The sequence below is a fragment of the Rhinopithecus roxellana genome, chromosome 8 (genome assembly GCF_007565055.1).
Source record: "Rhinopithecus roxellana isolate Shanxi Qingling chromosome 8, ASM756505v1, whole genome shotgun sequence".
In the NCBI taxonomy this organism is placed as follows: domain Eukaryota; kingdom Metazoa; phylum Chordata; class Mammalia; order Primates; family Cercopithecidae; genus Rhinopithecus; species Rhinopithecus roxellana.
Window position 1 is genome coordinate 116,956,808 of NC_044556.1, and position 27,747 is coordinate 116,984,554.

The 27,747-nt window shown below is 36.4% G+C and overlaps 1 protein-coding gene and 1 pseudogene across 3 annotated transcripts in view; both read left to right on the top strand.

The window, feature by feature from the left end:
* MAEL (maelstrom spermatogenic transposon silencer) overlaps positions 1-17,072 on the top strand; it is a 60,178-nt gene extending 43,106 nt beyond the window's left edge. For all 3 annotated transcript variants that reach the window (XM_030936849.1, XM_010371803.2, XM_010371802.2), the window contains 4 exons: positions 11,055-11,117; positions 12,665-12,797; positions 15,930-16,005; positions 16,525-17,072. In XM_030936849.1, the coding sequence (XP_030792709.1) occupies positions 11,055-11,117; positions 12,665-12,797; positions 15,930-16,005; positions 16,525-16,712 (460 nt within the window). In that variant the 3' untranslated portion in view covers positions 16,713-17,072. The remainder of the gene's footprint in view (positions 1-11,054; positions 11,118-12,664; positions 12,798-15,929; positions 16,006-16,524) is intronic.
* Positions 424-542, top strand: LOC115899395 (annotated as a pseudogene).
* Positions 17,073-27,747: the final 10,675 nt, after the last annotated feature.

The following is a 27,747-nucleotide window of genomic DNA, read 5'->3' on the forward strand; positions in this document are numbered from 1 at the left end:
TCATTGATAGTAAGATACATTGTTACTTGTGTATCACTAAAAACAAACCTGCCAAATAAACTGTTCTTTCTTATCACTTAGAATTTCTATACTGATGAAAGAATGTCCTTAGATTTATTTAGAGAGATTTTTATTACATAGAACTCTTGTACTTACATGTAAAAGAATATATAAGTGAAATCAATTGGCAAAAGTATTTTTTTATTTTGAGATAATTTTACACTTACAGAGAAGTTGCAAGAATATTACAAAGTTTACTATTCTCTGTTTCCTTAATTGCTAACATTTTAATACATTTTCTTTATAATTTTGTTTCTAAATATATATACAGTTTTTCAAAATCACTTCAGGATAAGTTGCTGTCATTATGCCTCTTTATACTGAAATACTTCAATATGTATTTCCTAAGAATAAGAATGTTTAGTCTACGGCCATAGCACCCTGAACACGCCTGATCTTGTCTGATCTCACAAGCTAAGCAGGGATTGGCCTGGTTAGTACTTAGATGAGAGACTGCCTGGGAATACTGGGTGCTGTAGGCTTTTACTGTGTGTGCGTGCACGCGTGTGTATATAGAACATTTATATTACCATAGTGTAATGATCAAAATCAAGATATTGAATATAGGACACAATACTATTATCTAATCTGAAGACCATATTCATATTGTATTAGTTGTTCCACTATGTCTTTTATAGCCAGACAAATTCTAGAGTCCAGTCCAAGACCACATGTTGCACTTAGTTATTTATCTCTTTAATCTGGAACGGTTCCTCAGTCTTACTTTGACTTTCATGATCTAGATATTTTTTAGTATAGGCCAGTTATTTTATAGAATGTTTCTCACTTTTAGTTGATCGGTATTTCCTCATGGTTAAATTAAGATTATGCATTTTTGGCAGGAATACCACAGAAGGGATTATGTGACTGCTCAGTGTGTCATATCTGGAGGCATGTGATGTCAGTTTGTCCCATTACTGATGATGATAACTTTGATCACTTGTTTAAGATAGTACCTGTCAGTATTTCTCTCTTGGAAAGTTACTGTTTTTTTACCATGTAATTTTTTGTTTGTTTGTTTGTTTGTTTGTTTGTTTGAGACAGAGGCTTGCTCTGTCACCCAGCCTGGAGTGCAGTAGCGTAATCTCAGCTCACTGCACCCTCCACCTCCCAGGTTCAAGCAATTCTCATGCCTCAGCCTCTCGAGTAGCTGGGATTACAGGCACCCACCACCACGCCCAGCTAATTTTTGTATTTTTAGTAGAGAAGCAATTTCACCATGTTGGCCAGGCTGGTCTTGAACTCCTGACCTCACGTGATCCACCCGCCTCAGCCTCCCAGAGTGCTGGGATTACATGCGTGAGCTCCTGGCTTTTTACCATATAATTAATAAATATTTTGTGGGGAAATACTTTCAAATTGGGTAGGTATTCTCTTCCTCAAACTTTCATATACAAATTTTAGTATCAAGTGCTGACTTTTGCCTGAGTCAATTATTACTGTCATTGTGAAAGGTGGTTTTTCTCATTTGATTGTTCCTTCTGCATTTATTGGTTGGCATTCCACTGTAAAAAAAAAAAGAAAGAAAAAAAAGTTTCTCCTTTTTACCCATTTTTTTTTTCATTTATATGAGCATGGACTCATGGATTCTTATTCAATACATTTTAATCTATTATTGTAATTTATTTTTATGATCAAATTGTTCCATATATGGCCAGCGGGAGTTACCTTCAAGCAGGGGTTTGTGTGTCCTTTTGACATTGCTTCATTGCTTTCTATCTAACAGAGCTGCTTTGCTTTCTATTTGACACAATATGTTACAGGCCTATCTTGTACTTTCTCTGTTCCAGCCCTGGATTAGCCATTTCTCCCAAGAATCTCTGGTTTCTTTTAGTGGAGCATAATATTTAGGAGATAGAATCTGGGTGGTAGGTGTGCTCATTTCTTACTAAAGTGTTACTGATTCTATATCCCCTTAGTAGAGAGCTAGGAAATATATGTTTGTGTGTGTGTGTGTGTGTGTGTGTGTACACACACTCTCCATACACATCTGTTTGTAGCTAGGTCTGTCAGTCTTTTTATCCATCTCTGTCTTACCATGAGTTCACACTTAACCTGTTATTTCAATCCAATACCATAGAGTTCTCTAGCTTTTTTACTTTTTAAAAAATTTCCTTTCTCTAAGAATGAGAACCCTGGCTGTCAGTATTTTTTTAGAATTATATGGTACCATTATTTTTTTTAAAAGACATACAACTGTTTAGAGTTTGTTTATCATTGTTTATAGTCTGAAAGTATATAGTCAAAATACTTTGTTCAGAAGTATTTTTAGGTTCTTTTTTCCCCTTTCAGTACAAATTACTCTTTTGGAATATATTAATAGTTAAGTTCATTTGCTTGTTTGTATTCCATGTTCATATTCCATTTTTGCTAATTTAGCTTTTGAATGTCTGATACATTTCTGTTTTGTAAACAAAAATAATATTCAGAAGAACTTTATTCTAGTTTCATTTTAAAAAAGCGGCCGGGCGCGGTGGCTCAAGCCTGTAATCCCAGCACTTTGGGAGGCCGAGACGGGCGGATCACGAGGTCAGGAGATCGAGACCATCCTGGCTAACACAGTGAAACCCCGTCTCTACTAAAAATACAAAAACTAGCCGGGCGAAGTGGCGAGCGCCTGTAGTCCCAGCTACTCGGGAGGCTGAGGCAGGAGAATGGCGTAAACCCGGGAGGCGGAGCTTGCAGTGAGCTGAGATCCGGACACTGCACTCCAGCCTGGGCGACAGAGCGAGACTCCGTCTCAAAAAAAAAAAAATAAAAAAAAAATAAAAATAAAAAAAATTAAAAAAGCTTGTTAGGATTGCATTAAATTTATAAATTAACTTGGGGATAACTGAAATATTTATAGTATTGAGTTGTTTCCAAAGACTAGGGACATCTTTCCATAGTTCAAATCTACTTTTGTGTCTTTCAAATATGTTTTAAAATTTTTCTCATGCAGATTGTGCATCTCTGGGACTGGCACATTTTTGTAGGAGCAGTTTCTTGATAATTTTTTCTGTTTTTCTATGGAAATTGGTTTTATTAGGCTTTCTAATTTTAATGAGGTAAATTTTGGTAATCTGTATGTTTCTAGAAAATGGTACATGTTATATAGCTTTTCAAAGTTATTTGTTTAAAGATCTGCAAGGAAGTGTGGTCTCTTAAAATTTTTTAAAATGTCATCTGTTTCCGTGGTTATCTTGTCATTGTATATTTGTGCTCTCATTTTTTTGTAAGCAAGTGTGTTGTCTACAATAGGATTTTAATTTATTAGACCTGTTTTTCTATTCTCTTCCTAATTAATTTTTGCTGTTATTCTCTTTGTATATTGTTGTTTTTCTAGTTTTGGGGGCTGGAAATGTAATTTATTTATCTTTTGCCTGATTTTTTAACGTGTTTAGTAGAGTGAAGTTTCTCTTAATCATTGTTTTCAATGAATTACATAGATTATTGCATGCCATATATTCACTGCCATTTTAAATAAATTATGTCATTTTAACTCTCAACCACCATCTCTTTAAAACAAGGCTTTTAAATGTCCAAGTGAAAAGGACTTTCTGCATTTTGTTTCTTTTAGTAAATTCCAGTGCTTTTACATTGTGATGTAAAATGCTTTCTGGCATTTATAATATTTTTACTTTATGGAAGTTACTGGTATTTAGGGGATTTTTTTGCTGACTTAATGTTAGAATCAGTTTTTATGACTGTTCTCTTGGCATATGAGAATATACTTTCTTTTCAGGATATAGTATTTGAGATGCACACACATACATCATCTATATTGATTGTATTGTTTAGATTTTCTTTAGTCATATTTTATATTTTCATTAGTTATATTTTATCCAGTTGATATATCTTGTGTTGAGAGTAATCTCCTGTTATTGCTGTGTTTCTGTCTGTGTTTCATTGCATTTCCTGTAGTTGTAAGCTGCCTGCTGTGATATTTGATGCCTTAAAAGTTAAAGTTTGCTGAACCTTGATACAGTAAATTGATCAGGGGCTCATGGAAGAGTATTCCCTGTGTTCTTGCATGTTTAAAACTTTTTCTAACGGTTTACACAGTATTTCCTTGAGTTTCTAGAAAATGCAACTTCATTTTATGGCTTTGTGTGTTCCTGTTGTGAAATTTGGTCAGTTAATTCTCTTGGCCTTAGTTATCTTGGCCTTAGTTATGTGATCTTTTTGAATGGAGTTAGTTGATCATTTTGCCTGGAGACGACCTTAGTCTTTTTTCATTTTTAAAGTCTAATACTGTTACCGGGATATTTCTCTGAGTTTATATGCAGGTCCATTTTCTGAGACATTTGGTGAGCCCCTTCAATATGCAGAATCAGGTTCTATTTCTGGAGGTTTTTTTAGATCATAGTTTAATATTAGTTTTGTTCCACTGTTTAATGTTTCTTCTTAAAAGGAGTCCAATATATATGTATGTTTGATCTTCTTTGCCTTTCAGTCACTTTTTCTGACACTTTTTACTTTGTTTATTCTCATGATAGTTTCTGCTTTCTTCAGTTTCTCTTATTAACTTTACAAATGAATCTGTTCAGCCTTGGGCAGTTGGTAATTTAGTTCTTTTCTGTAATGTTTTTGTCTTTTTTTCCCCTCTTTTTCCTGAGTTAATTTCTTCTTTTTTGTTTATTTCTGTTTCTAGTTTTGAAGTTTCTCATTCAGGATGTGTTTTTATATTCTCATATTCTTTTTCAGGATATTTAATTTAACATGGAGTGGTAATTGATATGGTTTGACTCTATGTCCCCACCCAAATCTCATATGGTTTGGCTCTGTGTCCCTACCCAAATCTCACCTCAAATTGTAATCCCTGTAACCCCCACGTGTCAAGAGTGAGACCAGGTGGAGGTATCTGGATCATGGGGGCAGTTCCCGCATGCTGTTCTCATGAGATCTGATGGATTTAATAAGCATCTGGCATTTCCCCCGTTTGCACTCATTCCATCCTGCTGCCTTGTGAAGAAGGTGGCTGCTTCTCATTTGCCTTTCCCATGGTTGTAAATTTCCTGAGGCCTCCCCACCAATGCAAAACTCTGAGTCAGTTAAACCTCTTTCCTTTATAAATTACCTGGTCTCAAATATTACTTCATAGCAGTGTGAGAACAGACTAACACCGTAATGTTACGTTTTTCCCCTCCTTCATATTTTTTTGGGGGGTGGGGGTATGAGAAATTATCAGCTAAAGTGTTTTGATTCTCCTGTTTTCTTTTTTTTTTTTTTTTTTTTTTTTTTTTTTTTTTTTTAAGAGAGTCTCATTCTGTCACCCCGGCCGGAATGCAGTGACACAATCATAGCTCACTGCAGCCTGGTATTCCTAGAGTTAAGTAATCCTCATGCCTCAGTCTCCTGAGTAGCTGGTACTACAGGCATGTGCTACCATGCCTACCTAGTTATTTTTCATTTGTCATGGAGACAGAGTCTTGCTGTGTTGCCCAGCCTGGTGTCGAACTTCTGGCCTCAAGCGATCTTCCTGCCTCAGCCTTCCAAATTGCTGGAATTACAGGTGCAAGCCATCATGCCTGGCTATCTTCTTCTTATAATAGCTTGTTTTCTTCCTATAATAGCTTTCTGTAGATGAAGATACATTGCTCCTTTGCATTTCTTGGACAAGGCTGATAATTTATGGGGAGGTTTGATTGAGAGTCTTTGTTCCAGGAACCTTCCTCTCTGTCAATGTGACAAAGTACAGGTTCTTTAATGAATGTTTTCAGGATGGTGGGAGTGTGGTTGTAGGTTCTTAGAATTTTATTTCCTGCATGATCTTGAATTTCCCCCTTTGCTTTTTTTTCTCCACCTAATTTCTAAAGGGCCCTTCCCCCTTCCTCTTTCACTTAGCACAGCACTTGCCTATAGTCAATGCTCTGATCTACTAGGACTGTTTGAATATTTATATAAAGAATGGGCTTCCTCATTGTAAAAATGATTTTAGTTTAATCTTAGGCTCTCCATTTTCTTTCTTCCCCACAGTTTTTTCTGGACTCTGCTCAATATAAAGGTTGGGGTAGGAGACTGAGAAATTGCTCCATTGGAAATTACAGTTTTCATTTTTCTATTTATAGACAACTGAGTTTTGTAGCGTTCTTCTAGTTATGCTGCAGGTGGAGATTTTGTTTTCCCCACGTTTGTTGTTCTTGTTAATCTGTAAAGCTTATGAATGATGTGTTAAGATATTTGGATTTATGTACCATTACCTCAGTTACAGGCTGAAGTATTTCTGAAATTTCACATTGAGTCATTCGTTGTCCATGTTTTTATACATTATTGTCCTCTGTGCCATTAAGAGTGTTGGCGATACAGCATTTCTTAAAAAAGAACTCCACTGTTGTCTCTGGGGTTTTGTTCTAAGCATACCCTTTCTGCAAGTTTTGATGCCAGTTCTTTCTTGATCTTTTCAGAAGGGGTCAAAAGAAAGTTTTCAGGGACAAACTTAATATGTCCTCAAATAATCTTTAAATGGTTTATTGACTAAAATGTTGAAGGATTGCAAATGTCTGGTTACCATCAAGATTAATAATTAAATTTGTACATGGTTAGGCAATGGCAGCTATTTCTAGACTGTCAAATGTACATTGTGCAATACCTTCAATTGTAAAATGCATTCTAATTTTGGTTAAAATGTGAAGAAAATGTGTTTTATAATTGAAGAAATACATTATTGAGTTCAGCAGAGTAGCTATGCTCTGCAACAAGATTAGAGTAGCTCTAGTTTAAGACATTTGAGGTCCATGCTGTGGGATTTTGTTAAAGATAAAACTCTTACACAGTACTGTAGGCACTTTACTAAACTTCTTTGGACAGGATGGATCTACTTTTTATTGAGCTTCACAACATAATATTCAAATGTATGATATTTTACAAGGGAGTTTGGATTGTCGTGTACAATAGAAACTGTTAGAGTCTGTTAATATAAGCAAATGAAACTTATTACAACCACTGCTCTTAAACGCTTACTGAAAGACCTTAAAGTTGGTAATAAATTTGTGGTAAATGTTTTGTCTAGTTCTAACAGAAATGGGTAGGTTTTGTATTGGTGAAATTGAGTACAATTAGACAATTTGAATATTAGAATCTTAAGTAAACAGTCTGTTAATAACATGCATTTTAGAGGCTAGAATATTTATAACTTTTATAGATCCCCTATTCTCCTGATGCTTCTTGTCATAATTGTTCTTGGACTAATTCACTGTCTATGACTTGCTGACTAAAACATGGTAGCCTTTATTTCATCAACAAATATTTATTGAGCACCTCCTCCGTGCCAGGAAATGATCTGAAAGTGAGCAAAATTAATGTGGTCCCTGCCATCAAGAAGCTAACAGTTAAGTAGGAAAGAAACATACAGTACATAATAAAGAAAATTATAATTTTAGCTTGTGGTAAGTGCTAAGAAGAAAATCAACAGGACACTCTAACAGAGAAGAATGTATAGAAAAGTAGACCACTTTATAGAATGGTCAAGAAGACTTTGAGGTTGTGACATTAGAACTGAGAACCCAAGTGGGAAAAGGATGCAGCCATGCAAAAAATGGTAAGAAGAGCACCCTGGACAGAGATAGAAAAACCTTGAGGTAAAGGCTTGGTGTTTACTAGAAATTGTTAGACAGTCAGTGTGACTGTGGAGTAATGAGTGAAGAGGAGAATGCACAAGATGAGGTTGAAGCAATGAGGGGGGGCTCATAAACCATTAGAAAAATTTTAAACACACAAGAACACAGGGAGAGATGGAGAGGAATAGATCGATTTAAGATAGGTTAAAGTCAGTAGACCTTGCTGATGGACTGGACCCAGAGAGAGAAAATGGAGAGAAATAATGAAAGATGACACCCAGGTTTCTAGTGTATACTACTGGATAGATGGGGAGGAGAGGAGCAAGGTTACAATGTTCTGAGGTCCTGGTGAGGCATCACATCCGGAGATAGCAGGCAAGCAACTGTCATCCTGCTAGAGCTCAGTGAAGCAGTTTGGGTAGTGTCAGCATTCTTTTCACTATGTGCTGGGCACTGAAGATACAGTACAGGAAGACAAGTCTTCTGCTTTGATGGACCTCACAGCATGTACATGAGATCACCTCAGCAAACAGCAGAAAGAGAAGAGAACTCAGCACAAGCCCTGATGAGCTCTGATAAGTTAAAATGTGGGCAGAGGGTTTTCGAAGTCTCAGTACCTCTCAGCCTGTAAGTGTTGCTATGTTACACAAATCATAGCCATCATCAGTGTTGATGAGGGTTGAAGAGATGAGAAAAACTGGGATTTGGGATTCTGGATGTAATAATTTCATAAATCCATGTGAAGTATTTGGTCTTCTTTACCACTCTATAAAGTACTCTGCCTTTCTACACAATCTTATATATCCTGTGAGGGCTATTAGTTTGCTTTTGTTCCCTGGATTATCTCATTCTTCTGGATTGTGAGTTGTGGTCTCCCTGTTTTGTTCTTTTTCATGTTGTGGGCTTTTCTTGAATGCCTGATTATCCTTGATTGTGTTCATATTTAGAAATGAGGCTACAAAGCTGAGTGTTCCATATTGTTCAGTGGGGATTGTTAACTCATGAGGCTTTCCTGTAAGGAAAGCAGACAAGAGAGATGTTTAGTTGGAGTCAAAATCCTAAATGCTAGAATATGAAAGGCTTTGCTTTAGGGTACCAGCAGCCATTCTTGCTGCCTGGTTTTCCAAGAACAGTTTACTTTTTTGCATGGGGGGTCAGGGAAGTAGACTATTCCTTTTACAGAAGTTCAGCCTCGTGTCTTCCCTTTCTGTTCTGTGAGTAGAGACATGCTCCCAAGTCCAGAGCCTCTTCAGAGTTCTGATAAGCAGACCTTCTTCTGCTGTTAGCCTCTTGAGAACTGAAGACTGTGACTTCTTCCAGCTTCATCAGTTACCATTTATTTTGTTTATTTGCCAAAGATTTGTTAAAATCTTTTCTATGGAGGCCTCTTGCTGCCTTTTTCCTTTATTGTGGACATCTACCATTTTTATTCTTTGACTGTCATCTTCACAGGGTCTTGGGACCAAGAAGAGATAAATTTGTGCATGTGTTTAATTCACCATCTTGAACCAGAAACCCCAGCAACAGTAGTATTAAGAAATGCAGTTTTATACTTTATCACTTTAAAATAGTTTTTCTTAGTCCAATTTAATGAGCTTTACATACTTAGCAGGATTGGAACTGCTCTTGTACATAAGGCACTTGTATGGGAAAATTTCTGTGGGAAATATGGGAAAGAGTGACACAGTCATCCTTGGCCTCAGAATCTCCTGTCCAAAAAGACTCTAGTGTGAAGATACTAGTTGTGTATGGTAAATTCTGGTAGAATTTCAAAAGAGTTTCAAAAAGTTTTGAAAAATCTTATGCAGAAGAAGTCACGTAAGTGTTGTAAGGGTTTAAAAACTATTAAATACTATATGGAATAAATGTTTTATTTGTTTCTTTTGTGAAGATAGAATTTCTTAGAGCAGAGATTTGGGTTGAAAGGGAGACCTTTCCGATAAAAAATGGCCTGAATAGTGACTCAGAGAAATGAAAGCCTGCTGGGCGCAGTGGCTCACGCCTATAATCCCAGCACTATGGGAGGCCAAGGTGGGTGGATCCCCTGAGGTCAGCAGTTTGAGACCAGCCTGGCTAACATGGTGAAACCTTATCTCTACTAAAAATACAAAAATTAGCCAGGCGTGGTGGCACATGCTTGTAATCCCAGCTGCTCAAGAGGCTGAGGCATGAGAATCGCTTGAACCTGGGAGGTGGAGGTTGCAGTGAGCACAGATTATGCCTCATATCTAAAAACGCAATTAAGGATAATCAGGCATTCAAGAAAAGCCTGCAACATGAAAAAGAACAAAATGGGGAGACCACAACTCACAATCCAGAAGAATGAGATAATCCCGGGAACAAAAGCAAACTAATAGCTCTAACAGGATACAGAAGATTGTGTAGAAAGATAGAGTATTTTATAGAGTACTGTGCCCAGCCAGTTTAGGGGTTTTTTGTTTTCTTAATTTTTATCTTTTGCCGGTACATAGTATGTGTATATATGTACATAGTTTGTGTATTGTTTTAACCTAAGGCTTCATGTTACAGTTTTGTGAACTACCACATTTATTGGATCACTTTTCTTTGGAAAAACAGTGGGAAAATCTTAATTTTATTTTTAAGTAGTCTTCCATTCATCCATGCATGAAATAACTTTCATCCAGTGCAAATAATGGACTTTTTACACTTTTACCATTTAAAGTGTTGATAATTTTAAATGAAGACTTTTGTTAAGTTTAGGCAAGCTTTGTATTGTACAAGTAGAGCTGCTCTGAGTCTTAATAGACTGTGTACTCATTGGAAAGATACACAAGTTTATAGCAGCTCTTGTCATGAAAGTGTGCTATTTTAGTGTTTGTAACTTTGTATTGACTTACACAAATTATTTCCGTCATTACCTCACCAACATGACCTCCTGAGATCTCCATTGAAACACCACCTTCTCAGTGTTACCTTTCATTGACACTTTATCTAAAATGTTGTTCCTCCCGAATAGTATATATCACCTTTTTATTTTTTCTCCTTAGAGCTTTCCCAGTTTTCTAATTTATTATGTATTATGCTTGCATATCTTTCTTGATCTGTCTTTCCCACTGGAAAGTAAGTTTTGTGTGGACAATAGTTTCTGTTTTTTCAATACTGTATTTCTAGTGCCTACCACAAGGCCTAGCAAATAGTGTACATTGAATAAATGTTTGTTGAATGAGTGCATGTCACTGATGTGTCAGAAGCACTCATTTTATTTCAAGGTAAAATTTGACTGTATGGTTATGTGTAGGTTGTGTGGTATCACGAATTTGTATCAGAGAAGGTAGCATTAAAATCTGTTTTTTAAAAATCTTTGTGTTAAATTTGAAGTTTTAATCTTTAAGTAACCTCATTTTTTAAAAGATTTCAGATAGAAATCTGGCATATAAAAACCTTTAAGCAGTGCTACTTCAGTTAGAATATTAAAGTCCTTTTTTTTTTATACAGGTGCAAGTGGCATGAAGAAAATGATACTCTCTTCTGTGCTTTAGCTGTTTGCAAGAAGATTGCGTAAGTTGGGGAAAGGAGTTTCTTCATAATACTGTATTCTGATTAAATTATTCTGTGCCATTTTGCTTGCTATTGCTTTGGCAGTCGGGGTAACTCTGTTTCCACAATGCTCTTTTAAAACAAAGGGGGTCAAATCAAAACTCCAGTGAGATATTATCTCACCCTGGTTTAAAATGGCTTATATCCAAAAGACAGGCAATAATAAATGCTGGTGAAGATGTGGAGAAAAGGGAACCCTCATACACTGTTGGTGGGATGTAAGTCAATACAACCACTATGGGGAACAGTTTGGAGGTTCTCCAGAAAACTAAAAAGAGAGCTACCATATGATCCAGCACTTCTGCTGCTGGGTATATCCCCCAAAGAAAGGAAACACATTGAAGAAATATCTACACTCCCATGTTTGTTGCAGCATTGTTTACAATAGCCAAGATTTGGAAGCAACCTAAGTGTCCATCAGCAGATGAATGGATAGAGCAAATGTGGTACATACACACAATGGAGTACTATTCAGCCATACAAAAGAATGAAATGCAATTATTTGCAATAGCATAGATGGAACTAGATGTCTTTATGTTAAGTGAAATAAGCCAGGCACAGGAAAATAATCATCGCATGTGCTCACTTATTTGTGGAATCTAAACATCAAAACAATTGAACTCATGGAAATAGAGGGTAGAAGAAATGATTACCAGAGGCTAGGAAGGGTACTAGAGGGGTGAGGGGGAAGTGAGGATTGTTAATTGGTACAAACAAGTAGTTTGAATGAATGAATTAGGCCTAGTATTTGATAGCACAACAGAGTGACTATAGTCAATAATAATTTAATTGTACATTTGAAAATAACTAAAAGAATCATTGGATTGTTTATAATACAAATGATAAATACTTGACAGGATGGATATGCCATCTTCCATGATGTGATTACTACACATTGCATGCTTGTATCAAAACATCTTATGTAGTCCATAAATATATGCACCTACTATATACTCACAAAAAATAAAAATAAAGGTGGTTTTGTACATCATATTACTTTTATTTTCTGTCCATGTCACCTCTTCTAGCAATATGGGTGAACCTTCAGAACCACTCCCTTATTGGGGTACTCTAACACATAGGTCTTTTGTTCTCATTTTGTAGTGAAAGTACCTGGAGCCCCAGATAATCTGGGTGCTCTGGTAGCCCAGTGGGTGATATTAGTTCAGAGGATAGATTAGTGTTTATGGTTGTTGTCTTATTTCTGCCACTTCCCTCTCCTTGCCTTAAACGTTTGGGAATCGTAGTAATCTTTATCTTCATTGCCATGCCCTTAAAATGAACCTAAAATTTTATCTGGTAATCAAAAGATTGCTCACCAGTAATAACCTGTTTTATTATATGTATTGCTGTTTATTTATATGTCTTCTCTGAATCACCAAATTTATTTTTTTCCCAGTTTATAACAGTATCTCAGATGCTTTCTTTTTGTTAGAGATTTTAAAATACAAATACTTTTAGGTGAATTAAATTAGATTCTGATAGTGAGATTTTTATTTCTTTTAAAGGTACTGCATCAGTAATTCTCTGGCCACTCTGTTTGGAATCCAGCTCACAGAGGCTCACGTACCACTACAAGATTATGAGGCCAGCAATAGTGTGACACCCAAAATGGTTGTATTGGATGCAGGGCGTTACCAGGTAAGAACCTGACTTTTAAGAGCTGCTGGTCTCTTTAGCTGTTCTACTCAATGTGATTCTGGCCAACAGCTGTAAAAGATCAAGCCTTTGTTTGGTTCTTTCCCTCCCCTTAAACATTATTTTGAAGTCCTTCATGGAATGTCAAAAAGTTCCTAATCCAGTTGCGTCTAGTAAAATTCTTTTTTCTCTGGTATATTTCCTACCAATTTAACAAAGTTTTAAGAAAGTTAAAACCAGTATTTAGTCTTTATATAAAACATTTCCAAAGACGTATTCCAAAAATTAAATATCTGAATGTAAGTAATATAAATATTCTGAACATCTACTTCAAAAATGTTTAAGACCTGATTTAGGATTTGATTAAAAGCTGTCTAATTTTTTTACCACCTTCCTTCCCTCTCTGCTGTTTACTTATTAGTAGGCTTCTAAACCACTAAGTACATAGCAGTTAAGAGTATGGGCTATAGGGTCAGAATTCCTGAATTTTATTTTAGGTTCTGCTACATACAAGCTTTGTGACTTTATGCACAATACTTGAACTTTCTGTACTAATTTTTTATTTATTAAACAAGAACAATAATGGGGGCTAGTATTTGTTAGGATTAAATGCAGCAATATATGACAGTACCAAGGCCTTCCTGCCTTAGAGCTTAATAGATATTACACAAATATTGTTATTTTACAATAAACATTTAGTGAAAAGGAAACTCAAAGGCAAGAACTACTGATAAAAACAACTAGATTCATCCTAGTTAATTATGCTGAACAAAAGAAGCAGTCTCCAAAATTACGTACTTTAGAATATACTGTATGATTCCATTCATATGACATTTTTTTGAAGACAAAACTATAACAAGAACAAATTAGTGGTTCCCAGGGGATAGGAGTGGTGGGAACAGGGTGTCTATAAAGGGATTGAGCATGAGAGAGGTTTTTGAGGTGATAGAATGACTCTGCATCCTGATTGTGGTGTTTACACAAGTCTGTACATAATGTTAAACTTCATAGATGTGTACACCAAAAAAAAGTTTTACTGTGTGATAATTTAAAAATAAAAATGAAGGACTTCAGATCTCTCCATATGTACTCTAGGCAAGACCCTTCTCTACCCTCCCTTTAAACCTTTTACCCAGTGGTTCTCAACTCCATTTCATGTCCTCCATGGGACATCTGACAACGCCTGGGGGCATTTTTGGTTGTCACATCTGGGGAGGGGGTGCCCCTGGCATTTAGTGGATAAAGGCCAGGAATGCTGTTAAGCACTCTATCTGTACAGGACAGCCTTCCACAACAAAGCATTTTCCAGCCTAAAATGTCATTAGTGCCCAGGTTGAGAAACCCTACCTTAGTTTCATCACCGCCATCTGTATTCACATCATCAGAATTAATCTCAATAACGTGACTTTTCATTGTTTACATCAGTTACTATAGGAAGCCTAGGACTCTTAAGATTCTTTCTCATCTCCCAGACTCATCTTATTTGGCTGGTCCTATTTCCCAGCCCTCCCCAACTCCTGAGAAACCTTCCTGTTGGTTTTCTCAGCCTTAGTTATCAGCAGAATTTCAGATATCTTCAGTCTCTTTGGGGGAAAGTCTATTTACCTTCTTGGTTGTAACTAAAACTTGACCCTCCTCTAAGGACACTGCTTCTCTATTAGCCTTTTCAAATGGTGACATCTTTTTCTTCTTCATGTGTCATGGGCCTAGATTTGAAGTAGTTGTCCTTGATTGTGGCTTCCAGACTTCTTTATACAGTCTCCCCAAAATTCCTAGGCATTGAATTTCCTGCCATCCAAGATGTAGTACCTGTTTGGAGTCAGCAGACTCCAAGTGGCCCCTTTTTGGAGTCAGTAGACTCCTGAGTTGGTTCCCCTCGTTCTTAGAGCAACACCGATCCAGAAAACTGGTTTTTCCATCAGAATTATTTATTTCAATTTCCCTACACATAGTCCTTCCAGCTGCCTAACCTCTCAGTTCGACTTCCTCTCCTTCAATAATCCTGTCTTCTACCAAACAATCATATCCTGGACCCCAGTGGTACCTCCTTCATAATCTCAATTTCAAACATCTCCCTCTCAGACTACCACCATCTTCTAGTACCCCAGTGCCAACAATTATTTAGTCTCTACTGGGATATACAATTCATTTATGCCTCCACTGTTTTACACTCCCTTACAGGGCCACTTCATTGCACAACTCCAGGGCACCATTCACGCTAGTAATGCTGTAGCCTTGTGTCTCCTCCTTTACCACCTTTGTCTCTACCCTTCACCTTCTTCCTTCCCAACTCAGATTCCTTGGCCTATCTTTTCCACTGCCTTGCATGCACTGTCAACTCCATTGGCCCTCTTTTTTTCATCATACTTGACAGATACTAACCCTGATTACATCTAACTCTTCACCTACTCTCCTCGTATACCTGTGAAGCTAAATGCACCTGGAAAGGAACTACCATGCTGACCGATCTTACTATTCATCACCACCAACTTCAAGGGGCCTTTAATGTTGACTGACAGATACCCATTTCTCTAGTCTGATCGATTTCCTACTCTCCTAGACAGTTACTTCTCACTACCTTTTTCCTTCAAATTTTATCATCTCTTCCCTTACCTTTGCTCTAGCTGATGCCTTTGCCTCCTACTTCTCTGAGAAAATAGAAACAATTGGGAGAATTTTCTACATATTCCTATGACTCATCTACCTGCATCTACCATATCCTCTGCTTTACTCCTATTTTAATGAATGAATTTTCTGTGTTCCTATCTAAAACCAATCTGTCCATGTGTATGTTAGATTTCCTTCCCTTACCACTCAAGGACGTGGCTTCAGTAATTTTCCCCTCCTATATCATCAGAGATGCACTCTGTTCTAATTCATTATCAGCAAGCGTGCTATAATCTCACTTAAAAAGAAAAAAAAAGGCAAACCCTTTTTTACCCTGGAATTCCTAATCTCCCTCCAAAGTCTATCCTATTTTCTCCCCCTCTGTGCAGCAAAAATTGATCAGACATTGGAAAAGTATTTGAGTGTTAGTTTGCATTTTTAAAGAGTTATTTGAAATTGAAGACAGACCATCCAATAATTGATAAGAAATAAACATTTTTCCCCCTGGTATTTTCCTGCTACTTACAGAAGCTGAGGGTCGGGAGTTCAGGATTCTCTCATTTCAACTCTGCTAATCAGGAACAAAGATCAAACACACCCATTGGTAAGCACCTTCTATTTTACAAAAATGCACCTAAAGGATGTTAGAGCCTATTACTAAGATCCCAGGGTGTGGTATTTAAACAGTGATATCTAAATTAGCTTTAGGATATAAGGCACTTGTTGAATTGAAGGTTTTATTTGGCATTAGCACCTTAAACAGTTTAGCTATGTACATTTTTGGGTCACTTGGATATATTGTAACTTCTCAGAATTTGTTAGGGCATTTAAAAGAAAACTTGTTTTTCTTGTAGCGGCAATAGCTTTATAGTTTTGATTTTAATGATACCTTTTGTGGGGTGAGACACTTTAAAAGCTCGTGACATGAAATTTCAAGTGGTGCCTAAAGAATTTCAATTAAAAGTTTCTTGGGCTAAAACCAAAAACATTTTTCTATTCTTGATCCATTGAATTATGGCTTAGTGAAAGGCCTACAGTAGGATGAGTCAGTTAATTGAGGCATCTCTTTGTAATAAAATTATAAAATTGCTATATTTCTTTTCTCGTATTTTCAATATCCCAGGTGACTACCCATCTAGGGCGAAAATTTCTGGCCAAAACAGCAGCGTTCGGGGAAGAGGGATTACCCGCTTGCTAGAGAGCATCTCCAATTCCTCCAGCAATATCCACAAATTCTCCAACTGTGACACTTCACTCTCATCTTACATGTCCCAAAAAGATGGATACAAATCTTCCTCTTCCTTATCTTAATGATGGTACTCTTTTCAATTTCTGAAAACGATAACAGGCCCAAGTTCCTTCTTACTACAGTCATATTAAACAGATCACATCAATGATAAATGTCACTACTATAAAAACTACTTAATTTGTAAGGAAATTGTTTCATAGATTTAAAAAAATTGTGGTTGGAGAGCATCTTGGCATTTGTACTTTTTTTCTTGAGGGATTGTTCTGCTTCCTGGCTGTATGATGGGTATATCATTAAAGTTTTGAGTCCTATACGAACAAAACTGACATTTTTAGAGTTGTACTTTTGGGAATGTTATAGATTGATAATTATTTCCCCTGATAATAAAGGTATTGAATGTCTGTTATGAAAGTGTTCTAAAATAGTGTTTATCTGTTTCTTCCTGTCATGAAATGGGATTCTTGCACTATAGACCTGCAGGCTGTTTTTATTGCAAATAACTAAGAAAATTCTTTAACAAACACAGAGTTTTGCTACCTTAAAAAGTTTTTGAAATATACTTACTTTGGCAAAAGGAGTCACTTGAAAGATGAGAAGGCAAAATTAGAAAGGTTATGTAATTTACCCTAAATCACATCACATGGCTAGATATTGAATGAATTTCTCATCCGTTGGACCGCAAAGCAAGCAGGTATTATATTGAGTCAGGTGTTCACTCTGTGACTGACTTAAACTGGTTTATTATTCTCAACTTGGGGTAATATATAACCTAGAATGAGTAAAATAGGTATGGTAACCCCTTTTGCTTGAAACCACAAGCCAAGACCACACATGACATTGGCAGAGGCAACAATTTGATTTAAGTCTGTCTGACCCCAAACTCTGGTCCCTCTGATTACAGAGAATGACTGTCCTGGGCCTCTGGTTTTGTAACCCATATTTTCCTTTACTAACTGTTGAATACCTACCTTATGGATGTTTTATATGTGTCATCTTAATTAAACCCTTATTACCACTCTGAAGGAGGCGATACATTTTAGAGACCAAAAAATGTTCAGGTCACATAGCTCCTAACTGAAGGAACCGTTGTTATTCCAAGTCAGTCTGACTCCAAAGACCATGTTCCTTTTTTTTTTTTTAATTGGCCGACCTTTTGTATAGATCATGTTCCTAATACACTATATTGTCCTCCATCTCGCATTCATCTGTTTCTGATACCAGATCTTTGAAAAAGAACAATTCATAGACTCAATTTATATATTATACTTTCTAGTAGTATATTTTTCTTTAAAAACTTCATATCCAAGCTTTAAAACCATTGTGTCTTTCTTAAAAATCAACTTAGACCAGGGGTGGTGCCTCACACCTTTAATCCCACCAGTTTGGGAGGCTGAGGCAGCAGGATCACTTGAAGACAGGAGTTTGAGACCAGCTGAGGCATAATAGCACAACCACAGCTATACAACAAGTTAAAAAGTTAGCCAGGCATGGTGGTGCATGCCTGTAGTCCCAGCTACTAGGGAGACTGTGGTAGGAGGATCACTTTAGTCCAGGAGTTCAAGGCTGCATTGAGCTGTGATCATGCCACTGCACTCCAGCCTGGGTAACAGGGCAAGACCCTGCCTCTAAAAAACTAATAATAATAACTTTGAAAAACTCACCTTATTAATAATTGGGTGGAGAAGATAAGGAAGGCTTAAAATATTCAGACTCATGACTTCAGATGCCTAAGTCTTGTTCTCTGTCACCTGAATTCAGTCCTCTGTGAATTGTTCAAGTTAATTTTTTAATTTAAACAATAGTATTGGTTATACTTTTGAGGTATATGTCAAATAAATGAAAACAATTCAATAGGCCCCAGGGATTTATTTTAAGAGAACAGCTGGTCTTTCTCTTCAAAGAAATTCAAAATCCCCAAACTATATTTTTAGTAAAATTCAAACCCTGTCTCCTCTTTAAAAAAAAAAAATCTTTGGCATTGAATTTGAAGTATTAATTACCCTTCAGGAAGACTAGGTGAGTGATTGGTATACTCATGGATATCCTGGTTGACAGTGGTTTCTGCCCTCTCTAACTCCAGTAGTATTTCCTTTGTATTATCTTACAACATTTAACTGTTTTTAATTACAGCTATTTTGGTTCATGACATTATCTCTTTTTCTCAATTGCAAACTTTGTGGTGCCCATATTTCTATATGAGAGGGTGTTCACTACATGTTAGAATCAATAGTTGCCAGTTTGAGTAATGGAGAAGGGATGTCAGAATTTCAAAGCCACTTCATAAGGTAAAGCACTACATGAGAAAGGGAACCAACTTTATTGTAGACTCCATTCCCTTTCTTTTCCTCAAAATTAAGTGGTTAGTTTCATTTGTTCAGTGAAAATGTTTTGAGAGTCTGTTAAATGCTGAGTTAAAAATACTAAGATGAATAAAGATGTGGCTCCTGATCTCAAGGAACTCACAGTTGAATGGGGGACGTAAACAATTACAGTGCATTAGTAAAAGTGGTCTTAAGTATGAGGAGAGATGTATGTAAATCATTGGAATAGAATTGAATCTATTCCAGAAATAAACTCATATATCTGTGCCAAGACCATTCAATGGAGGGAAGAATAGTCTTTAAAACAAATAGTTCTAGGGCAACTGGATATCCACATGCAAAATAATGAATTTAGATAGGCTATGGTTTGAATGATGATGTCCCTTCAAAATTCATGTTGAAACTTAATCCCCAATGCTACAGTATTAAGAGGTGTAGTCTTTTGGAGGTCTTTGAGCAGAGCCTTCATGAATGGGATCAGCACCCTTGTAAAAAGGCTTGAGGTTAAAGGAAGCACACTCTTGTTCTTCTGTCCCTTCCACCATGTGGGGACAGTGTTCCCTACAGAGGATGCAGCAACAAGGTGCATATTGGAAGCAGAGAGCAGCCCTCACCAGATATCAATTCTGCCACCACCTTCATCTTGAATTTTCCAATCTCTAGAACCAAGGGAAATAAATTTCAGTTCTTTATAAATTATTCAGTCTGAGGTATTTTGTTATAGCAGTACAAATGGACTAAGACAGGACCCTACCTAACACAAAAATTAGTTCAAAATGGATTAAAGACCTAATGTAATAGCTAAAATTATACAACTGTTAGAGGAAGAAAATACAAGTGTAAATCTTCATGACCTTAGATGAGGCAACAGTCCCTTAATAGGACACCAGCAGAACAAACAAGAAAAAATAATTTGGAATATATCGAAACAAAAAAAGACAACCCAGTTTCTAAATGGGCAAAAGATTTGAATAAATATTTCAAGTATCTGTTCCAAAGAAGAAATACAAATGGCCCATAAGCATACAAAAAGATGTGCAACGTCATTAGTCATTAGCATAGGCATATCAAAACAAAAGATACTGCTTCACACTCACTAGGATGACTATCATCAAGAAAAGGAAAATAAGTGTTGGTAAGGATGTAAAGAAATTGGAACCCTCATACACTGCTGGTAGGAATGTAAATGTTCATAGCAGCATTACTTGTAATAGCTCCAAAATGGATACAACCCAAATAGCCACAAACTGATAAATAAGTAAACAAGAAGTGGTATATCTACACAATGGAATATTATTCAGCCATGCAAAAGAATGAAAAGTCATTTGCAGCAACATGAATGGAACTGGAGGCCATTAAATGAAATAAGCCAAGCACAGACAAATGCTGCATGTTCCCACTCATGTGGAAGCTAAAAAAGCAGATCTGATGAAGATAGTAGATTGGTGGTTACCATAGGCCAGGAAGGGGAAGGGCATGGGGGACATGAAGGAGCAAAAGGAATATAAATGTATTTATTACCACTGAACTGTACACTTAAAAATGGTAAAGATGGTAAATTGTATGTGTCTATTTTACCTCAGTAAAAAATATAGACTGGGTAGGAAGATGAATAAAGTATCAAGATGACTAGATCAATGGATTGGAGGTAGGACTGAAGGATAGATAGATATGTTGTGGTACCAGGGGGAGTGAGCTAGAAAGACAGGAGGTGGTAGAGAGTGCAATGCATGAAATTAAGATTATAGAACGTCACAGTTACTGATAATGAGATAATCTGGGTATTGTTTTATGAATGAGTTCCTGAGGGAGGTAAAGAACAAGATCATTGGAGGAGAGGTATTTAAGGAACTGAGAAGTCAGCAGTGAAACAGAATAGAGAATCCAGAAATAAACCCAAATACTTACATCCAACTGATCTTTGACAAAGGAAACAAAAACGTAAAGTGGGAAAAGGACACCCTATTCAACAAATGGTGCTGGGATAATTGGCAAGCCACATGTTGGGGAAAGAAACTGGATCCTCATCTCTCACTTTTTACAAAAATCAACTCAAGATGGATCAAGGACTTAAATCTAAGACCTGAAACTATAAAAATTCTAGAAGAGTACATTGGAAAAACCCTTCTAGATACTGGCTTAGGCAAGGATTTCATGACCAAGAACCCAAAAGCAAATGCAATAAAAACAAAGATAAATAGCTGGGACTTAAACTAAAGAGCTTTCGCATGGCAAAAGGAACAGTCAGCAGAGTAAACACAGAGTGGGAGAAAATCTTCCCAATCTATACATATGACAAAGGACTAATTTCCAGAATCTACAACAAACTTAAATTAGCAAGAAAAAAAAATCCCATCAAAAAGTGGTCTAAGGACATGGATAGACAATTCTCAAAAGAAGATATACAAATGGCCAACAAATACATGAAAAAATGCTCAACATCACTAATGATCAGGGAAATACAAATCAAAACATTAGCATAATGGCCATAATCAAAAAATAAAAATAGATGTTGGTGTGGATGCAGTGAACAGGGAACACTTCTACACTGCTGGTGAAAATGTAAACTAGTACAACCACTATGGAAAACTGTGTGGAGATTCCTTAAAGAACTAAAAGTAGAACTACCATTTGATCCAGCAATCCCATTACTGGGTTTCTACCCAGAGGAAAAGAAGTCATTATACAAAAAGATACTTGCACACACATGTTTATAGCAGCATAATTTCACAATTGCAAAAATGTGGAACCAACCCAAATGCCTATAATCAATGAGTGGATAAAGAAACTCTGGTGTATATATGTATACAATGGAATACTACTCAGCCATAAAAAGGAATGAATTAATAATGGCATTTGCAGCAACCTGGATGAGATTGGAGACTATTATTCTAAGTAAAGTAACTCAGGAATGGAAAACCAAACATCATATGTTCTCACTAACAAGTGGGAACTAAGCTATGAGGATGCAAAGGCATAAGAATGACACAATGGACTTTGGGGACTCAGGGGGAAAGGGTGGGAAGGAGGTGATAGACTAAAGACTACAAATTGTGTACACTGTATATTGCTCGGGTAATGGGTGCACCAAAATCTCACAGATCAGCACTAAAGAATTTACTCATGTAACCAAACACCACCTTCTCCCAATAACCTATGGAAATAAAAACTTTTTTTTTTAAAGAAATGAGAGGTCAGGATGTTGGAAGAATCATCTCCAGGTACATTGAAATTACCAGTAATTAAGACTTGGAGAGAGTGGTAGTATCCCAGAAGCCAAAATTATTGAGAAAATGGAGGGTGGATGTGGGGTCAACCCAGGGGTTGACAGGTGACATCAAAATGAGGGTGATAGGTGTTAAAATCTGATGACATGAAAAAGCTGAGAGTTTTAGGGAGAAGGAAGATAGAAAGTAACAGTGAGAAACAAGGAGGCACTATCTCACCTCCAGGCCCAGTGGTAACAGGGGTATGAGAAAGAAAAACAGCCAGTACTTGAGAAGGCTTCGAGGGAATACTGCTCTCAGGAAAGAGCCAGATTTCACTTTTAGCAAGCAAGTGAAGGGAGAAATCAGAAAAATGCTTGAGGCTGGCCACGGTGGCTCATGCCAGTAATCCCAGCACTTTGGGAGTCTGAGGCAGGCGGATCACTTGAGCTCAAGAGTTCAAGACCAGCTTGGGCAACATGGAAAAAAACTCCATCTCCACAAAAAATACATAAATTAGCCGGGCATGGTGGCATGTGCCTGTAGTCCCAGTTACTGGGGAGACTAAGGTGGGAGGATCACTTGAGCCTGGGAGATTGAGGCTACAATGAGCTGAGATTGCACCACTGCACTCAGCCTGGGCGATAAAGTGAGTCTTTGTCTCAACAACAACAGCAACAACAACAAAAAAAAGAAAAGAGAGAAAAAAGAAAATAAAGAAAAATGGTTGAAATTAAAGCAGTTTTGCTGATAATGAACCATACGTTGTAGAGGGCATGATAGAAGGGTTCAGGGATTGGTTAGGAGAAGAGGCTGCAGTAGAGATGTACAGAACGTTAGGGAGATTTGGGTGTGGGAGATGAGCAGTGACTTAGGAGTCTGGTGATTCTTGTGGTAACTGATATAAACAAAGATAAAAGACATAGGAAAGTTGGTCCTGGTGGAGTCAAAGAAGATAGTGATGTTAAGGTTACGATTGTTAGCAGACTAGGAGTGAGTTTCTGTGACTCTTCACTCATGACAATGAGATTAAAGAGGATATGGGAGTTGTGCTCCTAGAAGCAGTACAAATAGTTCAAGTAGACCTCTTTTGAGGGAGAGGTCATCACTCTAAGCATGTCTGCCTCATTTTGACCCCTGTAGATGGACTGAAGGAATTTTAAGGAAGCTGAGAAGTTGGGTATGGATGGCCTGGGAGTCGGGGGTAGGTGCAAATAGCACTGCTATCATTTGTCTGAGCCTAGGGCCAGCAGCAAAGTAGAGAGCCTAAGCCTCAGACTTCTGCCTCTCAGGGAGGTGAAATTGTATCAGGTTGGTGGCAACCCTTGGACACTGTCAGAAACAGGTAACAATCCTCTCTTAAGAAATGTCCATTTTAGTTTCCCAAGATTCCTACAGATTAAAATCAAGCAGTAAGCTCATTAAACAAAGCCTTAAAAAAGGTGACACACTGTGAGAGTAGAATCAGCAAATAATAGTTACCCACTCAAGACCTGCAGATACTGAAATTGTCAGACGTAGAAAATAAAAGAGATATGCATGAAATGTTTACATAAAAGACTTATTCACAAAGAAGAGCAAACAAGTGTATTTGAAGAACAAGAAACAAAAGGAACTTCCAGAAATAAAACAAATTAGAATTTGAAGTGAAAAAACCCATGATGGCAAGCTAATCACAGCTGAAAAGAAAATTACTGTGTTGGAAGATAGTTCTGAAGAAATGTAGAAAAAAGAGACAATGGAATGGAAAATAAGAAAGAGATGTTAAGAGATATGAAGGAAAAAGATGAGGTTTAAGAATAGAGAGATGGATGAGACGCTATATTTAAAGAGATAATAGCTGAAAATTGTAAGAAATAATGAAAAACATGAATCCTCAAGATAAATATTAAAACCTATCCCAAAGATATTGAAGGGAAAATTCATTAACACCAGAGTAGACTTCGAAAGCAGCCACAGAAAAATATCACCTACAAACGGACAATGACAGGAAACTCTGGCAGCAGTAAAGTCAGTCAGGAGATGTGAAATAATATCTCCAAAATGTTGAGAGAAAATAATTATCAAACTAGAATTGGGTACCCAGTAAACTATCTTTGAAAAAAGAGGACCAAATAAATACATTTATGAAAATCTGTTGCCACCAATTGAACTAATAATAAAGGACTTCTGAAATTATCCTAGAAGGACAGTGCATGATGAGATAGCAAGGATATAAAATGGCAAACATGTGCAAATCTAGACAAATATTGTTTTATAAAAATTGTAATTATTAGTATATTTTTTAACTTGTGAGGTTATAAAAGGATGGGACTAAAATACTGGCTCTGTAATAACATGTAAGTCTGAAGGAGAGTTAAATGAAATTAAGGTATTCTGTTATTAGAATGGTTTATTAAGAGATTAATATATTATTTTACACTTGATATTATTTAGTCAAATAGGTGTGGCAAAATTTCAGAGGTAGCCATTAACAGAATATAAATAAAGTAAATAATTCCAAAGCAATAGAAAACATTTGGAATAAGGAAAAATGCAATCAATAACAATAAAATTAACTCATACCTCTGGAGGCAAGGGAAAAAAAAGAAAAACATGGGGTTGGGGAACAAGGAAAATAGTATAAAGTAAAATGGTAAAATCTAATGCAACATATCAATGCTTGCAATAAATATAAATGGACTAAACTCACCAGTTAAAAGTTTGCCATTCTGAGTTTTTAAAACTTCAGTAATAGGCTGCTTATAGGATTTACACCTGAAGCAAATTGCTACAGAAAGATGAAAAAAGGATAGGCTGGGCGCAGTGGCTCACGCCTGTAATCCCAACACTTTGGGAGTCCGAGGCAGGAGGATCACAAGGTCAGGAGTTTGAGACCAGCCTGGCCAACATAGTGAAACCCGTCTCTACTAAAAATACAAAAAAATGAGCCAGGCGTAGTAGCGGGTGCCTATAATCCCAGCTACTTAGGAGGCTGAGACAAAGAGAATCACTTGAACATGTGAGGCAGAGGTTGCAGTGAGCTGAGATAGCGCCACTGCACTCCAGCCTGGGCGACAGTGCAAGAGTCGGTCTTAAAAAAAAAAAAAGAAAAAAGAAAAAGAATAAAAAATACGTATACTGAACCTAAAGTAAAAGTTTAAAAATAGACAGAGAAATACCAATCCTGTCATAATTATATTAATACCAAATAAGAGTGCTTAGTATAAGAATAATTGCATTAACCAGGAAAAATAAAATACTCAACATTTTTATATTTCCTGGTTAATTCAATGATCTTTTCCTTTTATACACCTATTATAATAATTTCAACAAATGCAAAGTGAAAACTAATAGAATATAAGGAAAAACAGACAAATCCATCATCATGCCAAAAGATTTAAACACAAGTCTATTATTGATAAGTCAGGCATACCAAAACCCAGTAAATATATGGAATATTTGAAATTTTAAACTAACACATTTGATCTAATGGACAATTTGTCAATCACATTCATTTCAAACAGACATGGAACTTTTTCAAAAACTGATAATGGACCAAACCATAAATTAAATCTCAATACATTTCAAGAAATTGACATACAGTCATGTTCTTTCTCCACTATTCATCTATCAATATAAATTTTTTATAACATTTAAAACCTGTACATCTAAAAGAAATAATGGATGCTAAAGCCTTCTTATGACTAAATGATAGTAAAAATTCTTCATAACAGCTGCATAATAATCAAACACTACATATTAGAATATAGAAATATTGAGAAGACACTTATATTACAAGTAAAGAAGGGCTGAAAAGTCAACAATTAAATACTAACTTAAGAAGTTAGAAAAAGAATAAGCCCATTAAATATAGAAGGAAGGTGATAATAAAAAGAAAGCATCAATGAAATAGAAAAGACATAATAGGTTCAACAAAGCCCAAGTTGGCTTTTTGAAAAATATTAAAATAGATAAAACTCTGATGAGATAAACCAAGTAAAAAGAGGGAAGGCACAAACAACATTATGTTCCAAAAGGGGACATTAATTTCAGACCAGCAGGGGTTAAGAACATAAAATAAAATAATAATATGAACTTTCCATACCAATAAATTTGGGAACTTGGATGAATCGGAAACAAATTCCCAGAAAAATACAATTCACTGGAAGTGTCTCAGGAAGAAAGAAAGCCTATATTATATTTCCTGAAACAGAGAAATTGAAACAACAGTTTAAAGTATTCTAAAGAATAAAATGCCAAAGCCACACAGTTTAACAGCTGAATTCTAAACTTTCAAGGAATATAGTCTTTCCGTATATTAAAAAAGTCATGTCCAAGTTGAGTTTCTTCAGGAGAGCAAGATGATTTAGCATTCAAAAATCTATAAATGTCATTTACCGTATTAATAGATTCAAGAAAGAAAAGTGGTGCTCACCTGTAGTCCCAGCTACTCAGGAGGATTGCTTGAGTCCAGGAGTCCGAGTCCAGTCTGGGCAACATAGTAAGACCCTGTCTCTTTAATTAATAATAAAGAGAAATTTTATGAGAAGCTTTTTGGTGACTTGGGCAGTACAATATTGAAATATAGAGTTTTCCTTCTCTCAAGTTAGAGTATCTTAATCTTTAAGACAGTTTGTACTAGTTGATTTGGAAAGAGCTAGAGTTAAAGAGTTGCCTGAGACTTTTCCCGTTTTTGAAAATAAAGGTGGAAGAGTTCTGTGTGCTTTCCCAGTAAATCAGATGTCTTTATCAGCTGCTGAGCTGAAACTCTGTGTCCTTACTTAGCTTTAAAAAAAAAAAAAAAAGAAAAAGAAAAAAGAAAGAAACTTTCAATCCAGTCCTAGTTGGATGCCACCTTGGGGTTTTTATTCACCCGCCACATCACAGTTTGAAGAACTGGAAAAGTTCATTTCACTCGTTGAGATGACAGACAAGGATGGCAATTTAAATATATTTGGCTTTCCAGGAGCTAAGAATCAAATCTGCCAGCAGAGTCCAAAGAGCATCCACCATTTGCACTAGACTTTACTAAAAATAACATGCATTTTCTGTCTCCCGCTGGCACACAATGGTGTTAAGCACCGCTACTTTAACATTAGAACAGGTCACAAAAGAGGGTGATGAGTGTTTAAAAAGCTTTTAACTAGTAATATTAAACCCTTGACTTTTGCCAGATGCTAGTAGCGCCTTTATAGAACTTTACAAATTTTCTGGCACCTGTTTTTTAACCAAAAAACTTCTTGGAGGCTAAAGCACTGCTGAACATGACCTGAACTTGGAGACTGGGGCATTCATTCCAGTTTCACTGAAGTATATTTAAATAGAATACAATCTCACACTTGTACCTAAATTTCCACCAGCCCTGACATTCTAGCCAAGCCTGGAATACAATCTCATCTCTGCCTCTCTTAGGACACTAAACACTTTCCATTTTATAATAAGAAGTGTATGCATATTTTGTCTGCCCAACTTGAAAACAAAAAGACATCCTTTTAAATTAATATCACTATTACTATTTTTAATTAGCATTGCATGTATGTAGCTCAAATTCAAAAGTTGCCAGGGATACACAGTAACCCCTAGGGATG